Source organism: Zonotrichia leucophrys, chromosome 2, assembly GCF_028769735.1.
Source record: "Zonotrichia leucophrys gambelii isolate GWCS_2022_RI chromosome 2, RI_Zleu_2.0, whole genome shotgun sequence".
In the NCBI taxonomy this organism is placed as follows: Eukaryota; Metazoa; Chordata; class Aves; order Passeriformes; family Passerellidae; genus Zonotrichia; species Zonotrichia leucophrys.
Window position 1 is genome coordinate 55,654,221 of NC_088171.1, and position 18,393 is coordinate 55,672,613.

At 36.5% G+C, this 18,393-nt stretch overlaps 1 protein-coding gene across 3 annotated transcripts in view; it reads left to right on the plus strand.

Annotated features, from left to right (window-relative positions):
* Positions 1–16,290, plus strand: part of GOLGA4 (golgin A4) — a 71,952-nt gene extending 55,662 nt beyond the window's left edge. For 2 of the 3 annotated variants that reach the window (XM_064705063.1, XM_064705065.1), the window contains 8 exons: positions 1,687–1,800; positions 6,387–6,407; positions 6,573–6,641; positions 7,275–7,350; positions 9,135–9,238; positions 10,848–10,934; positions 13,463–13,526; positions 15,548–16,290. In XM_064705063.1, the coding sequence (XP_064561133.1) occupies positions 1,687–1,800; positions 6,387–6,407; positions 6,573–6,641; positions 7,275–7,350; positions 9,135–9,238; positions 10,848–10,934; positions 13,463–13,492 (501 nt within the window). In that variant the 3' untranslated portion in view covers positions 13,493–13,526; positions 15,548–16,290. The remainder of the gene's footprint in view (positions 1–1,686; positions 1,801–6,386; positions 6,408–6,572; positions 6,642–7,274; positions 7,351–9,134; positions 9,239–10,847; positions 10,935–13,462; positions 13,527–15,547) is intronic. The other variant, XM_064705064.1, reaches the window with a different exon arrangement.
* The last annotated feature ends 2,103 nt before the right edge of the window (positions 16,291–18,393 follow it).

Below are 18,393 nucleotides of genomic sequence, written 5' to 3' on the forward strand. Positions count from 1 at the left end.
TTTGCAGATAGACCTACTTATTCTCTAATAGCATTTCAACCAGAAGTTACCAGCCAATTTCAGTTTTAGTATACTTCACCAAGGATGCCTCTTGTTTTAGCCAAGTAAATTTTCTCAGTCCTGCCTGTACGTGTCAAAAACATTAAATGGTTTTCAGTGCTAGACTGTACATCGTATTAGAATACAGGCTTAAACTTTGTTAATCTTAGTCCTCTTTGCACAAATAGTGTAATGAAAGAGACAAAAAAGTTAAAAAAAAAATCTGCAAAAGCCAAAACAACAACCATCACTATCCCTTAATATGCCAGGTATTGAGGATTTTTAATCTGGGGAGTATAACCTTCTATAAAAAAGCAAAAAGTTTCGTAGAAATTATTAATTGTTGATGCACTTCTGAGGGCATAGAAAAATCATGGGAGTGAATCGAAGTTAACATTGTTTGGAGGTCATGATGTTTGAGCAAGGTTTAACTTGAGCATGGATATTTTTTAAACTTTGAGGCTGTAAAAATTGCTCAGATACTGCATCATATTGCTCAGATACTGCATTGTACCCATTACTTGTGGTAGATTTGCTTAATTTCTTTTTGGTGATGCATTCTGGACTGAGGGGCTGCATGGGAAAGGTGTTTTATTCTTAACTCATGTGCAAGGAACACTTTAAAAATTGATCTTAGATGGAAGTATTTATTTTATTAGTAATGGCGTACCATCTTTTAAGCCTAGATCAGCTTTCTAATCCTACACTTACTTTTCCAGAGCATATTCTTTATCATTATAATTTATACTACTGAGATTTTTGAATAGAACAAAATTTCCATCAGCAGTTCTGGACTTGTTATCAGTTAATTAATTGTACTAATTTGACTTGAAGTACTACTGTGTTAGTAGAGCCATCAACTGACTGACTGCCGTGTACGGTCAGCATGAGTGAAACTAGAGTTTTAGTTTTGCTCAGCAATGGAGATATGCACTAGGACTTGGAGTGCTGTTTTATAAGGTCCTTAACATATTCTCTCACAAAAAGGCCAGACAGGACACAAGTTTTAAAAATACTTGTTTTTGCAAAGTGCCATATAGATGGATTAACTTCCTAGGATTTAGGTCATTGTATTTTTCTCCTATGCAGGAAGAGTTAATTTCCTCCCTACCATTCTTGTTACTGCTTCTTTCCTCTACAGTGAATACTGCCTTTCAAACCCTTGAGAATGGGAAATTGTTGGTCATTGTTTTGGAAAATGTGCTTAAAACTGCTTTCGTAGCATCTTTGTGAGAGTGGCTGAGGAAAAGATTTAGGTCCTTGTCACTTTCATAATATAGAAATTAATTTTGTGTTGTCATCTACTCCTTCCTTGAAGGTAATGACCTTCATGCACTTTCTGGATTATACTCGAATACTGTTTTAATGCCCAAGAGAAATAGATATTTTTTGGAATTTAAAGAATGTAACTCTAATCCTAACTATGTAATCTTTATTGTTGGAGGCCTACAAAATCTTCTTAAGCACCAATTATTTTTCTTGGTCTTTTCTGTAGGAGTCTGGTGTAACTAGCTTTTACACAAATATCAAGCATATCCTTTCTGTGTATAGTATAACATTTGTTGATTGTTTTATGTTCACCATAGTTAAAGTTTTGAATAGTTAAATGATTCATTGTATAAGTAATTTTTTGCTTGTATTTTGAAGTCTCGTGAAGAAGAGATGACAGCAAAAGTTCATGAGTTGCAGGCACAGCTGGAAGACTTGCAGAAGGAATACAAACAAAGGATTGCAGAAGAGGAACATTGCAACAGTGAAAAAGTGAGCTGGCACTGACATTTGTTTTTATATCTCTAAGTGTGAAATTCTTGGTCCATTGGAAATTCTGTAGTTTATTCCTAATTAGACTTTATTTATGTATCTGGCCTTCACTTTCCCATACAAAATGAATCTCTTTAGAAACTGCAATATTTGGTACAATCTTTTTGATTGGTATGTTGAAAAGTGCAGTTCTGTTGTTATTATTAAGGTTGAGTTTTTTTGTCCTCTACATGTGTTTATGTTGGTTTTACTGGAAGCTCTTTAGAAGGAAAGAAAATCCCATGAAGTCATTCTTAGAGTGATTTTTTAAAAATCCGCATTTCAGAGGTGTCTGAAGTAGTGCCTTGAATATATCAATTACGGATATAGAGGCCTTCATTGAAAGAAGACTGCCTTCATTCTTTTGTCTTTCCGAGATTACATTTGAATTTGAAGAATTCTTTGGTGAAAATACTACTAGCTGTTATTATACTGAGGAGAGAAAAAGTGTACAAGTTGTTGAGTTATTGATGAGAATTCATATTGACGTTACTTTTAATATTTTCATTTTTACAACAGGTAGCCCTGGGGAGAGTAAATTTATATATTTGACATTAGAAACTGAAAATACAAATTATCTCACTGACCTAGTGTGTGTTACTTCTGCCTTGCACTTGCATACAAAACACTTTATATTACTTTTCCATGGTATGAGTTGTTTTCATAATAGGAAAAGCAGAAATCTAAGACTGCCTTGTATTCTTAATTAACCCTTGTTCACCTACTGATAGTCTTACATAATCTTATTATCTAGAGGAAGATTCTTAAAGAGACTCCTAACTTCTAAAACATGATTATGAAAAGTCTGAAGAGTACTTATTCTTTAGGACTTCTTTGTTAACTGTTTCACTCCTAGTTTGTTATAGCAGTCTGCTATAAATATAGGGAATCATTAAATATTGTATTATACATTCATCTTATGGATTAATGATATGACATTATATCAAATTTATATACTGGCAATGGTATTTCATGTATTCAGCTCAGAAGCAATGCACCCAACAAGGAGTAAATCACCAGGAGGCCTCCTCCATGGATGAATGGGAGCTGCTGGACCTGCTGAGCAAACTCAGAATAAAAAAAGAAAAGCAGCTTTTAGGAAGTGGAAATGAAGACAGGTGGCCTGACAGTAATACAGGGAAATTGTACAGGAAGCTAGGGACAAAGTTAGGGAAGCCAAAGCCCAGTTAGGATTGTTGTAGCCAGGGAAAGTAAGGCAAACAGGAAGGGCTTCTATATGTACGTTGTAGACAAAAGAAAGACTAGGGATAATGTGGGCCCTCTTTGTAAGAAAATGGGAAACCTGGCTACCCTGGACAAAGAGTAGGCAGGGGTTCTCAACAGCTTCTGTGCCTCTGACTTCCATGGCAAGACTAAATGCAAAGCATTTCACTCTTCTGTGTGACATCCTTGTCTGCAGATTGGAGAGAGAGGGATTTGATGGATGCACCATCATGTGGATACAGAACTGGCTGGATGGCCACATGCACAGAGTTTGGGTTAATGGCTCATTGTCCACATGGACAGCAGTTACATGGAGAGGTTGCATCAGTAGGATGCAGTAAACAGAGTAGGATAATCCTACGCAGTAAACAGAGTAGGATAATCACCTCTTTTGACTGATGATGCTGTGTTTGATGCAGTCATGGGGTCAGTATTAGCTGGGGCTGATACTACTCAGTATCTTTGTCAGTGACAGACAGTGAAACCTGTCAGTGCTGAGTGTACCCTCAGCAAATTTGTTGAAAACACCAAGCTCTGTGGTGGTGCAGTCAACGCGATGGAGCGAAAGGGTAATACCATCCTGAGCGATCTCAGTAGGCTTGAGATGTGGGCTGAAGCAAACCTCATGAAGTTCCACATAGCAAGGTGCAAGGTCCTGCACCTGGGTCACTGCAATCCCAGACACACCAATGGCTTGGGCAGAGAAATGATTGAGAGCAACCCTGGTAAGAAAGACCTGAGAGTTACAGGTGATGAAAAACTCAACATGAGCCAGCTGTGTGTGCTCACAGCTCAGAAAGCCATTCAAGTCCTGGGCTGCATCACAAGGAGCATGGCCAGGAGGGTCCCCTTGGAGTACTGTGAACAATTCTAGTGTCCCCAGCATAAGAAGTACATGGAACTGTTGGAGCAAGTCCAGGGGAGGACCATGAAGTTTGTAAGAGGACTGGAGCACCTTCCCTGTGAACACAGACTGAGAAAGCAGAGGCTGTTTAGCCTGGAGAAGAGAAGGCTGCGTGGAGACCTCATGGCAAACTTCTGGTATCTGAAGGGGGTCTACAGGGAAGCTGAAGAGGGACTTTTTTTTTATCAGGAACTGTAGTGAAAGGGCAAGGAATAAAGGATGTAACTTGAAAGAGGGGATATTTAGAGTAGATGTTAGGAAGGAATTTTTGAGGGTGGTGAGGCTGAACAGGTTACGCAAGGATGTTGTGGATACCCCAACCCTGACAGTGTTCAATGTCAGGTTTTATAAGGCCTTGTGCAACCTGGTGTACTGGGAGGTGTCCCTGCCCATGGCAAGGAATGTTGAGACTTGATTATCTTTTAAGTCCATTCTAACCTGTTAGCATTCTATGATTCCTCAGTTGTTCCCAGAAATGTGTCAGACAGATGGGCAATGACTTGTAAAGTATTTGAATATTGCCAATACTAAATGTCTAAAAGTGAAGATGTTTACAATTTAAAAAATGAACATTTAATTTTGCCTGTGTCTGGAATGTCGTCCACAGCTCTCTACTTGGAGTTTCCATGGCAGACTCAAAGGAGTTCTCCAGGGTATAAGTGGGTACAAACCAGTTCAGAGAACTCCAGCACTGATAACCAGCTTAGTTTTAAAGGATAAAGATGGTTTCATTTGTGGGGGAAAATGAGCAGGTTGTGTAGTAGCGCCGGTACATAGATACAGTTAAAGCATGCAGGTTCAAAGTAGTTGCAGAATAAGAATGCAGGTTTGTTGTTTGTTTTTTTCCCCGAGTGTATAGATGTGATTTCTCTAGAATACAGGCATCAGACTTTTTTGAGTAATTTTGAGAATTCCAACTAAATTCAAATTTAGCAAATTGCTCACCAGATTTCTTTTGCATAGCTGATTCAACTAAATGTAAATGCCTTATTTGATACGATTAACAATGGTGATTTCATCATCTCAAATCAATGGAACTAGTCTAATAGATTGTGCTATGGAATTTGCACATAATTCCTGGTATATCTTCTGATCCAGTCAAAGCTCAAATATTTAGAGCAATGTAAGTGGGCTTTCAGTTCCTGTTTTATCAGTATTTCAGGATTTAATTCTTATTCTGACACAATCTGTTCTGAAGTTGACAAGTAGTTTTCTTTTGTCCTACTTAGAAATTGAGTTGTTTTTAATTTTTATTCCTGTCTCAGTTTGTGTTTTGCCTGTGCTTGGTATGTTTGTAGGAAACTAATTTTGCTTTAACCTGGTTCAATAGTACATATTTGCAATGGCTACAATAGCATATATAGGCAGCATTACAGAGCTATATGAGAAGATTAGACAGGACCTGTGGAACTTGTCAACATACCCGAACAAAACTGTATAAATCCACATCTGGATTTTACAGTGCATTCAAATTAATTATATTTGTCATTGTATTTTTTGTCTCACTTGATTTCTTTTTTATTTTGCTGCTTTGCAACATTTTGGGTTAGTTTTTTTTTTTTACCCTTCAGCACTAGTAGTCAAACAGTTTGAAGTCTTCCATTGACTGGATGCAACTTTTTGTGGGCCACATATTTTGTCTAAAATCAGAGACTCCCAAATCACAAAAGTTTTCCATTAAATTTTCTGTGCTGCTTGTTGTCAGCCTAGACCAAACATTACACATAACATATCCACTTTGACATGAAGTGTACCCTAGATAATAGTACTTGTCTGTGATAAAAAATTAACAAATAATAGCAACCTTAAGTATTAATGTTTGGAGGTAAAAATGTCAGAAAATGTCTCTCCATATCAGAAAATAAATGTCTGATTGAGGTTTTCAGAAGCAAGAATTTAACTTAGAGGTTTGAGATCCTTAGAGGAATGAGTTTCCCCTATTTTCTGTCTGTAGGAGACCCCACAGATTTTTATCAACCTGAGATAGGGAATAAATTTCCTTTTCCACACAACTGCATATGTTCACATTTCCAAATGAGACTTAAGGAAAGACATAAAATATTCTGAATAGTATTAATTGTAGTTAGGGCATCCTGTGATGTACTTCATACACGTTCAATTATTATTCATCTCCAATATGCATTTCATAAAAATTTGGAAACTAGGTTCTTTAAGTTACATTTACAATGATTGTCTTACAGAATCAAATGAGATAATTTAAGTATCAGCTTTATGTATTGTCAATACCAATAAGTTAAACTATTTATAAGACTAGTTGTTATTTTTGGGTAATTTCAATTTTTGTCATCCTCAATTAATACACTGTATAAGAACTCAATTATTGATATTTCTTTCTCCAGTGCTTGATATAGTCAGTATTTTTCATACATTTTAATCTAAATTTTTATTTTTGTTATAGGTCACAATAACAGAACTAAAGGTACGTTTTACATGTTATTGATTTTTCTCTCTAATACTTTGGTTGTGGAGCAGTTTTAAAGCTGAAATACTGCTTGTAAGTTTGTGTGTGTTAAAAGAAGAAATAGGTTTATTGCAAAACCTATGATGTATTTGCAGCAATTTCCAGACATGACTGTCTTTTCAGGCACAACTTGCACAGAAGACAACACTAGTCAATGATTCAAAACTGAAGGAGCAGGAATTGAAAGAGCAGGTAAGGGTCATGTTGAATGAGTAAGAAGTATTCTTGTTTGATACTTGGAGTTTGCAGTATTAAAAGGTTTGTTCTTTTCAAGTGATGATGTGGTACATCTCCATACAAGGTACTATGAATATAATAGACAAAAAAATAGTTTTCACTCATACTTGCTCTCTGAAAATCTGTGTACTTTTCAAAGTATTCCTCTATCCCCTGAGAATAAAAAAACCCACATGCTCGTGATACTGGTTAGCAAAGAATTGCACAGTGAAAAAGGGAACAGTGCACTTTATTAAATTCTTGAATTTTTTTTCAAAACTAAACCTTTTTTGGTGTTTAAGTATAATTTTTGTTGTAAGCTTTTTTATCTATAAAAAGATATATATGCTTATATATAAAATGAATACATAAATATATAATATATGCATAACATCTGCTATATATATTTTTATGTGTATATGCAGATGTACAACATTGGGACAGTCTTTAATAACACAGTTTTTAATGTTTTCCTTCCTTAAAAAGCAAATGTATTTTGCTTTTAAAAGAGATGATGGAAACTGGAAACTGGAAACTGTTTCAGTTATGCTTGTTTTAGCTGCTGTTTAGGTTTAAAGCTATTTATCACGTCAACTGTTTTCTGTTCAGATTCATGTACTGGAAGACCGGCTGAAACATTATGAGAAAAATATGTATGTCACATCAGCTCGAACACCATATAGAGGTAAGTACTCAGTTTTCATCACAAAAAAGTTTTTTGTTTGTTAGAAAGATACAGTTTGGTCTAGAAAATAAAACATTTTTTTTAAAACACTTACATAATGCACTTAGGACATCCTTGTTTTCTCTTGTCTATTATAGTAGAGTTGGCGTGTGATTTCAGATGACCAAATTTTTTTGGTCAAACGTTTTGTTTGATATTTTCTTTTTTATGTCATCCAATTAAAAGAGCTCTGTATCAGAGTTCTTAAGCTCTCTTCAGTACAGGACCCAAGAGCATCCAGTAGACAGGGGCAGAGATGGGCACACCTACAGCAGGGCACAGGTGGGGACAGAAGGTTCCAGGCTGAGCTGGGACACATCCCTTGGGCCCTTGGCAGGAGACACTGGGGGTCCCAGGAGGCTGGTCCCAGACCCCCAAGGCCTGTGAGCAGCCCCAGAACCCAGGCAGAAGTAGACTTGTGCTGTTCATGTGCTGTCCTTTAGACACTGGTGGTTGGACACTTTGGAGATAGAGTATGGGCTTATGGACCTTCTCTCTGGTGGTATACTGTTCCTCTAAGTCTCTTTTAATGTAAAATTAATTAAGAAAAATGCACAGGGAAATGAACAGATATTGCTTACCTCCAAAAGATTTGCAGCTGTTTAGTTGAGGAGTATGTACTACATGAGACAGAGGGCTCAGGTGCTGAGCATACTAATGTTAAGAGATGTGGGGTTTTGCCATCCTGTGCATACCCATCTTAGCTGGATGAACTCAGAAGACTTTTAAAAATCACGTCACACTTGCTTTTTGCAAATTTGTGCAAATGGTCAAATTATCTCAGGATGATCTGCATCTCTTATCCCCTCAGAAGGTCCATGCCTCCTTCCCTCAAGGTGATTGAGCCAATGATGGGAGATGGTTGTGGGTATTTAGTGCTTTCTGGTAGTGCAGGGCTGGGAAGAAATGTGATCAAGCATTTCCTCAGCATGTACTGATAGGGAGAGGAGCAGGAAACATGCTTCATCTAGAAGGGACCAACATCAGTTTCATAGTCCAGCTGTGTGACAACTTCAGGGCTGATGGAAAGGTAAAATATGTCTTTAAGGGCATTGTCCAAATGCCTCTTTGACACTGATAAACAAGCATCAACCACCTCTCCAAGAGGTCTGTTGCAGAGTTTGACACCCTTTTGGTAAAGAAATGTTTCCTCTCATCAAGTCTGAGCTCCCCATGATAGATGAACCATTTTCCATGTGTCCTGGCCCTGGGTACCAGGGAGAGGAGAAGGCAGTGCCTGCCTATCAACATCTCAGGAAGCTGTAGAGAGCACTGAGGTCACCCCTTAGCCTCCATCTCTCCAAATTAGACAAACACAGTCTCCTCAGCTGCTTCTCAGAGGACATGCCTGTCAACACCTTATCCAGAGGTACCCTCTGGGTGTGTTCATGTACCTTCCCATTCTTTTTAAATGGTGGGGCCCTGAACAGCACACAGTACTCAAGGTGAGGCTGCACCAATGCTAAATAGGATGGGATAATCACCTCTTTTGACCGACTGATGATGCTGTGTTTGATGCACTCCAGGATGAGGTTTGCCCTCTTGGCTGCCAGGGGCACATACACTGGTGACTCCTGTTGCACCTCCTGCCAACCAGCACCCCCAAATGCCTTTCTGAAGGGCTGCAGGTACTCCATCTAAGGTGCAGAATACAGCATTTGTTCTTGTTTGGTTTTGTGCCGTTACTGAAACTTGGATTCGGATGAATGACTCTCAGAATAAATATTCTCTTTTTGTTTACACAGATGGAAACCTTCACCATACTGACGTTTCCCTATTTGAGGAACCCACTGAGTTTGAATACTTGAGGAAAGTGCTCTTTGAATATATGATGGGTCGTGAGACAAAGGTATGGAAATTTGTATATGCTGACAGGTGATCTTGCTGTATGATGTGAACTATCATGTGTTTGTGATTTGTTATATGCTGTTTATTTCTGACAATAAAGTATTCAATAGGCTTTCACATTTTTTTTCCCAAAGAGACATGATTCATAACTTCAAGACTTCATCAGCCTGCCAAGATGAGTGGTAGGTGGAGGGAGTTTTCACATCTCTCACCACTGTACCTATCAAGACAAAAACCATTATAGGTAGATACAGTTTTATCAGTAAAAGTCTGTCAGTCAAACTTTATGTAAAATGAAAGCTGGTATGCAGAATATAAGCAAAAATGATCTTTTGATGTAGTCTTGACACAGACATGGTAAGTTACAGTTGGATTAAATAACAATTTGTGAGTAGCTGTGAAACACTAGTAGAGTGAAACACCTCTAGTAGTTGCTTAAAGATGTTTCATAGTATTCCCAAATCTGTATACCTTAGTTGTTATTAATTCACTCTTAAAAGTAGTGAAAAGCTGGACAGTACGCTTCTTGATTTCATATGCTGGTTTCCTTTCATTCATTAAATGTGTTTCTGGAGGACACTGAGCTTAGTGTTTGCTCTCTTCAGGATTATCTCACATAATAATAAATCTATGGATATGTCTTAAGAACTGGTTTCATCCTGCTACATGAAGTGGAAAACCATGAGCAGTGATGATGCAAATGATAGAACTTTTTAAAACAGTTTTAAGTATGCCTGTAAAGTATTACTGTGGTTTCCACCACTGCCCCCAACACAGTTCTTAAGTTAAAAGATCTGTAAATTTATCTTCTCAGTACAGAAGAGGCATTTTTTAAATATAATTCTGCCTTGTCATTTTGGTGGCCCTTCTCTGTGCATGATCCCCTTTATTAGCGCAAATATGTGTCCCTTGTCTCAAAGGTGATTCAGTAGTGGAATTGTTATATCTCTGGACATGCTTCCTCTTTTTTGAACAGAGTTCAAAAGAATCTGTGCAAATTATCTAGGATGTATTGCCAATTACGCATCCTAGTAAATGATACTGGAATGCAATCAAGACATTAATGAATGCACTGGTTTGTCTACAGTATTGGAGACATAAGAGAAATGTGGAGGTTGATGCGGATCTAAGAGTCAGGAATTAGTGACTGTTATTGTGGGTAATTAACCACATTCTTTGTAAACTGCTTTACCAAGGTGTGTGTGTGTATTTGCTGAGAGGTTTTACTGTCTTGCCCTCCAATCCAACTTTATTATTTGCCTCTTGCTCGGCAGGATATCTGCAACAAGATTGACAGATTGCTTTTTCTAGGCATGCACTTTATCTAGTATGCTGTCTCATTAATGGACTCCATCATTTGAGCATAGAGTCCATAGAACTTAAATCACACTACAGCAGCTGAAGTTTGTGACAATGTGCAAAAATTGTTTTCATATAATTCACATCATGCATATATAATGTGAAACAAATAGTTATATCTTACTGATTTCACTGTTTTCCATTGACATTAATAAAATAGTATCCAGTATTACTAAATTAAATTAATTTTAAAATATTACGGACATCTTTGTGGATGTGGAATTATGTATGGATAACCTATATCTCTTTAGACGATGGCCAAGGTTATAACAACAGTGCTGAAGTTCCCAGCAGATCAGACTCAGAAGATACTAGAACGAGAAGATGCTCGACCAGTGGTAAGTTATGGAAGTAAATCAATTTTATGCAAGAGGAGTAGGTTTCAAGAATAAGGAATTAGAAAATTTTTATGTCTTCTTTTCTTGTGTGTCCACATTCAAGCGGACTCCTTTTCTCCTTCCTTCACTTTTCTTCAGTGGAATATCAAATTCCAACTCTAGGTTTGAATTTATAGCAAGAGTGAGAAAAAAAGCAAGCATGTTTTCTTTACTAGTATTTTTCCTCAGTTAAGACATATTTCTGATAGCGATGGATACAATAGGACCAAAGCAAGTTCAAGCATCACTACTATTCTGTGGATGAATTTTCTAAATTAAAGAAGTAATCTGACATATCAAATATATATATGTCTGTATAAATATGTGTAATATATTAAAATTAATGCTTCCTAAATTGAGAAGTTTTTGTGGAGTCATACCAGTCTTTATGAAAAATATATCAAGAAACATTATTAGCCCTGAGATGAAATTTCTGGCAAAAACAACAGGCATTTTGCTTGTAGAACAGAAAGTTGATTATCTGCAAAAACAACAGGCATTTTGCTTGTAGAACAGAAAGTTGATTATCTCAATCACCTGAGATATGTGTTTGGAGTACGATGTGTACAATTTTATCTTAAGTGGATATCCTGACAAGCTTGGGGTTTTGATTAGGTTTTGAGGGTTTTTGTGTGATCCTGTTACAATTTTTCGGATTGAAAAAACACGAAAATATGTTAGCTTTCTCTGGGTTTTTTTGGTGTTGGGTTTTTTTCCCTTTTTGGGTTTGGGTGTTGGGTTTTTTCCCTTTTTGGGTCTTTTCCCTTTTTTGGGTTTGGTGTTGGGTTTTTTTCCCTTTTTTTTTGACATTTGCTTAGTATTTAGTAGTTGACCTATTTACTAGAAAGGTGAAATTGGCTTTGGGAAACAGATAAGGAGGTAAAATTATTTGAGCATAAGCATTTCTTTGGTATTACTTTTACTGTTTTATGTATAGGAGCTACTTTTAATTAAAATAAAAACAGCAGTAATAGTCTCCTCTACATTGTATTTGGAATCAACACTGTGAACCCTCTCTTTTTGGGTTAGTGAAATATTTAGGAATTCAAGTGAGAGGAAGAACTGCATTCTGTTTCTCTCACTGACCTTGCATATATATTTATTTCATACTTGCAAATATAGAATAAAATAAAAAATTAATAATTTTATTTCACTTCTAGATACATTAAAGTTCTGTTGATTCACTAAAAATTTTTTTAAAGTCTGTACTTTCATCTTGAAGTATCACATTTGAGGAAAATGTTAAATAATTTAACATTTTCCTGTACACTTAGTATGTTTGAGAGCCTTGCAATCTTAAATATTTTAAATACTTTTAGAAGATAAAAAATATTGATTATACTGCAGCTCCAGTAAGTATCATGTATTCAAAGCATTATTTTCTCTCTCTGACATTAAAATAGAAAGCTGAGAATGTTTTGTTGTGTTTTGTTGTGTTTTGTTTTGTTTTCTTTTGTTTTGATAAGCCAGAGTAATATTTAGGAAAGATTTTGAGAAAAGAGAGATGGGCCTTGTTTTGCAGCCACTTCAGCTTTTTGATATTTAAACCTTTTCTTTCTACAACAGACATTTACAACTTCTGATACAAAATAAAAATTTAACTTGAATTCATCCAACAAATTTTCATCCTTGGTATTAAATTTTGTCTAAAACACACAGTGAGATTTTTTTGTACGCTACAAGTGCTTTGATTTGTTAATTATATTTTTGTTCAAAGAGCTCTTGGGTTTCACTTAGCAGTCCCTTCTTGGCTCATATGTGGCCTATGAATTCTCTCCTTTCCAAATCCACAAAGAGACTCAGTTACACATCTAATGGAAACTCAAATATTAGGGCATATTATGAAGGAAGAAGTATTTTTTTCCTTTACTTTTAACATTATATGTTTGTTTGCTGAAACACAAATTATTCTGGGGATGAGTCTTCCATAATTCTGTTTAGAACTAAAAAGTTAGAGATGTTTTTATAAATTACACTATCAAGAAATATGCTTGGTTTCTTTTAGTTTTTATTTATTGACTGACATGCCACTAGTGTTTCTCCATACTTAAGATTGGACTGATACCGGTGTATGAAAATATCCAGTGTTTAGCTCTCGGGAGCAATGAAGTTCTGAACTACAGTATAAACGTGCATTTTAACATAGAGCTTTTAGTTTATTGCTAAAGCATCTGTAAGTAATTTTGATGTGTAAATTATTAACTTACTGTGCTACTAGAGTAAGTGTCGTACTAAAGTATCTGTGAGTAATTTTATACCCTCTTAGTGAGCATATATTTAACAAGTTTCTGAAAACTTGTAGCAGTTCCTGGTTAATAAATATATGCTAGATCAATGTAATCTTCAGTAATCTGGTTTTTACTGTGTTGGTGTTGTGATCTAACTGCAGCAATCTCATCCATAGATGTCCACAGAGTTCTTATTTGTTAACACTACTTAACGCTATCAGTCAAATAGTCCAATAAGCTCTTTTCTTCCTGGCTTTGTAGTTTGCCTCACCTCGCAGTGGTATCTTTTGAATATGCCACCAGTCTGTGCTTAGCTAGCGTGTGGGTGAGTGAAGTATAATACATTCTTGTTTTATGTAAAATGAAATCTGTATTATGCAATTAAAGGTTCTTCTGCTTTTTTTTCTTGCCTGCTTTCCTTCATTAAAGAACAAATTTTGGTTGTATATGCGTATGATAATTTTTGTTTTCCTCCTAATCATGTCTTGTTTTACAAAGCTGAGTTTGAAAATGGTAAATACTGATTCAAAACCGATATTTTTGAGTGATCCTAATCATAAGTACAATTTCAAATGTTGATTGAGCCACAAAAATCTTAGTAGTAGAAATAAAATCAGATTTTAAATCAATTAATATGTAATATTGAATTTTATTGCACTTGGCTTTGTTTTGTGTTTATTCATTTTTTAAGTTCCTTTTTTGAATAGGCAAACAAATCAGATTTGTGGGAGACATACTGTACTGCTTGAAATGAATTATTACACCTTGTAAATATGAAAATGCATTATCTTTAAAAAGATGAATATTCTCTGCAGAGGGATTAGGATATAATTGGGTTTAAACATTAGTACCTTTCTGAATCACAGCTTTGGTTTGATAACAAGAGATGCTAAAGCAGAAAGATGGTGGAGAACAATTAGGGGAGCTTTATGCTCTTAGTTTGTGTCTTTCTTCAAGTTTTGTTATTCTACTTCAATTATGAATCTCCAATGCTAGTTGTAGCATTAAAGAATGGAAGAGCTGACGTAGGCCTGAAGATGCAAGTTGCATCAGACTAGCCTAGCTGAACAAGCAACACACATGCAATAGCTGGTTGAGAGAGGACTGAGCTATGGAACAACACAGGAAAAAACTTCCTGCAGTGGCTGATAAAGATCATGATTTGAATCCCTAGTGGTGTATGATACTTAATAAAATCTGCAGATGAATTCTATAGAATATGGTCAGTTCAACTGTTTTTCCCTCCTTTGCAACTGGAAAGCTTTGCACAGTTGCCAGGAGTTGATTCAGTGCAAGTGAAGCAGTTGCTGTCTCTTGGATGAAATGCATTTGTTGGCTTCCATCACTGTCAGAGCAAAATTAATTAACTTAGGCTATTGCCATTGCCATTTACCATTTTCCACATTGCAGTTGGCAGGTTATCTTCCTCTCCTGCTGTCATGCGAACACAGCCTTCAACACAAAATAATACTTCTTTAAAAGGAAAAAAAAATGTTTCTCTAACAGTCATGATTTCTGCTTTGTGTTTTTTCCATCTTTGAATAAAATAGTGAATGTACTTTATTGCACCTAAAATGCAGTAGAGTTTGGACTGTTTGCCAACATCCTTCATCAGTTCTGACAAAATCAGTAACTGTTATCTCTATCCCTTTGTTGAAAAGAATTGAATTGTAGATACTGATGGAACAAAACTATTTGCAACACTATAGCAGAATAGGTTTCAGAAGATATGTTTGAAACTTACATTCTTGTCATGCTGTCTGTGTAAAAAAATGCAGGCATTCTGAGCTGCCTTTGAAACATTGTTGATACTGACCTTACTGTGAGAAATTATTGGTTACACTTTCATAACGTCAGCTAATGTGTATGTAAACTGTTCATACTTCATTATTAGATTGTAGTTGCCAACTTAATCTCAAGTATTTTTGTCACATACTCTTGCATGTATATAACTTAGAAATTAAGGGAGATGCTGACTTCATTGTGAAGGCAGTTGTAGAGAAGGCTGTGTGCTGGGTCCAAAATTCTGCATCATCATTTCAGTTTTGATGATAAGCCTTATGCAAGAGAGTCCAAATTTTTTTTGTTTGGATTAATATGCAGTGATGTGGTAGACTATTTCCAGTGAGACTGCTGACCATTTTGCTACACCTTGTTTTGTTTTCATCAGTTTCTCAACTGTTTTGCAGATATCAGAATGGAATTGCTTGCTCAAATAGTTTGGTAGTTGGCACTTATTGAAATTCTTCCATCTTCTGATTATATTAATAAACAATGCAATTATTTTAATATTAAGAGCTTCTAAGTTGTTCTCAATAATGTAACATTTGATTTCATTTCTTCTAGTTGTGGCTACGACCGTCTTGAAGATTTTGTGATGGGAGTGTCTCATGACATTGCTGCTTAAAAATAAGTTTATATCTCTGCTGCCTCTTGAGAAGGGACAAGAAGAAAAGCTATTATTCAAGGTCACAAACAGAACAGCAAGAACCAAAACTCACCACCACCTTTGGACTGTGAATATAATCTACTGCCTTGGCAGAAATGCTAATCAGGGGTTATTTGGTTATTTCTCTTCTATTGAATACTGTCTTCTATTTTGTGTTAAAGGTTATTTTTTTAAAGGAGAGAAAAGACTTTATCATAGGAAAGAATTGCCTGCTACTGTATCTCTATACAGGTTTTACTGAGTGTTTTCTAAAGTTGAAATAAATGATTTGTTTCTTCTATTTATTTTTTTTATTTTTGATTGAATTGTGCAATACATTTTGGATGGATAGCAATTGAGGTGATTTTTCTGATGAACTAGACACTCTTGTTGACTATTTTCTCCTGATTTGATCTTGATTGTTTGCTAGAAGGTCACTTCTATATGCTTTTGCCTACAATAAATCCAAATTGCAGTACCTCGTTTGTTTACTCCTAGCTTTTGTACTTATATTTTCTAAAGAAAAGGTGTGTTCCTGTAAATTGTAAATAGTTACTACATAACTATAACTGTATCATATGCTGATCTGTGACTGTTGACAGCACGAATATGAATAGAGCTGAGATGAAATAAAGTTTATTTACTGTATAATTTTGGAACAACTTTGGTATGATTTTTCTTTTTTTGTTTGTTTGTGAACCAGTTTTGTTTGTACTCCTGTTGGAGACATTGTTAACTGAGATATTTCCAGGCTGAAATCACTCTCATAAGAACAACTATTCAATTACATTAAACTGTTAGTTAGTGGAGACATTGAAGTTTCCAAGGGGTCACAACCTGAAAAACAGATATATGGTGGGCTGAAAAGCTAGCACGAGAATGCAGCAAATAGAGAAGCTTGATTTGTAAAAGTTCTGAATGATCATAGAATGACAGTCTGATTTGGGTTTGAAGGGACCTTAAAGATCATCTAGTTCCAACCCTCCTGCCATGGGCAGGGATACCTCTCACTGCACCAGGTTGCTCAGAGCCCTCTCCAGCCTGGTCTAGGAATGGAGCATTTACAACTTTTATGGGCAACCTGTTCCAGTGCCTCACCATGCCCACAATAAAGAGTTTCTTCCTAACAGCTAATATAAATTTCTCCTCTTTCAGTTTAGAACCAAATCCCCTTTGTCCTGTCACTATCTGCCTGTGTAAAACCTTGTTCTCAAAGGCTGCCATGAGGTCGTCTGGCAACCTTTATTTCTCCAGATGAACAACCCCAACTCTCTCAGCCTGCCTTCATAGCAGAGCTGCTCCAGCCCACTGAGCATCTTTGTGGCCTCCTCTGGACCCACTCCAAGAGATTCATGTTTTTTCTTTTGCTGAGGACCCCAGACCTGGGCACAGCACTGCAGGTGGGGGTCTCATGAGAGAGTAGAAGGGGACAATCACCTACCTTGACCTGTTGCAAATCCTCTTTTGCTACAGACTAGGATACCATTGGCCTTCTGGGCTGTGAGTTCACATTGCCAGGTCATGACCAGCTTTTCGTTCACCAGCACTTCCAAGTTGTTCTCCAGAGGACTGTTCTCAATGATTTCTTCTCCCAGTGTTCTCCTGGACTCATTGAAGTTGCTCCTGACCAACGCTGTAGGACTTTGCACTTGGACTTGTTAAATCTCATGAGGTTTTTATGGGCCCACTTTTCAGGTTTCTCCAGGTGCCCCTGCATGGCATCCCTTCCTTGTGCCACCTGCACCACTCAGCTTTATCAGCTGTTGTGCTGTGTCCATCCAGCCGTTCCCTTGTCCACTGAACAGTCCACCCGTTGAACCTGTGTCTTTCCAATCTGGAGATAAGGATGTCACGAGAGACCATGTCAAAGTCTTTACAGATGTCTAGATAGATGACATTGGTTGGTCTTTGCAGTCATTCCATCATAGAAGTCCACCATGATGGAAAATTATGTATTTTTGTTCTTTTAAATGATTCCTGTCTGATGTTTTTGGCATGTAAGTTGTGATCCTCTGAAGTGATACACAGGTATGCATAAATTTAACCTCTAGCTAATATGATACCATATCAATAACTAACATTTTTCATGTATGTTAGTTTGCCAGGATAGTTCAGGGTGATCAGTCCTCCATGAATATAATTTTTAACAAGTATTTGAGGGGCAGCAGTCTGAATGAAGCATGATCCCCAGTTGTGGTATAACCAGAAACATTTATTAAAAGTGTATATAGCTTTTATAATATTTTCACTATCAGGTTAGAATAGTGTGAGACTGGATAGCCAATAGTGTTTCTGTTCATATGTCTGCTAACCAATGGTAAACATGATCCAGTCCCTAACAGTAACATCAGCCTTTTTTCCCTAAAACAAGTACTTGTGTAACAATTTCTTCTGCAAACCACTGTACTTCTGCTACATTTTAGGAACTTTGTTACATCTCTCCTGCCTTGACTGAATTGCATTCTTTGTTCTCTTATTACAAGTTCTCTTTGTTTCATTATTCCACAGCAGTCTAAGTTCCTCACCTCTGAACATAAGGGATAGGATTTTTATTTTTTTAGTTGTTATTTAAGGTTTAAAGGGACACAGGTTGATTTTATAGATAAGTACCAAGAGTTGCATCTTTATTTCCCACTGCCTCATGTCTGACAAAACTTGAAGTTTTATGCTTATTTATCATTACTAGCTTCTGGGAGGTTTAGGGGAAAGGGGTTAAACTTTGTCCTTTTATCAAACATCAAATTTGTTTTAAAGATCAATATTC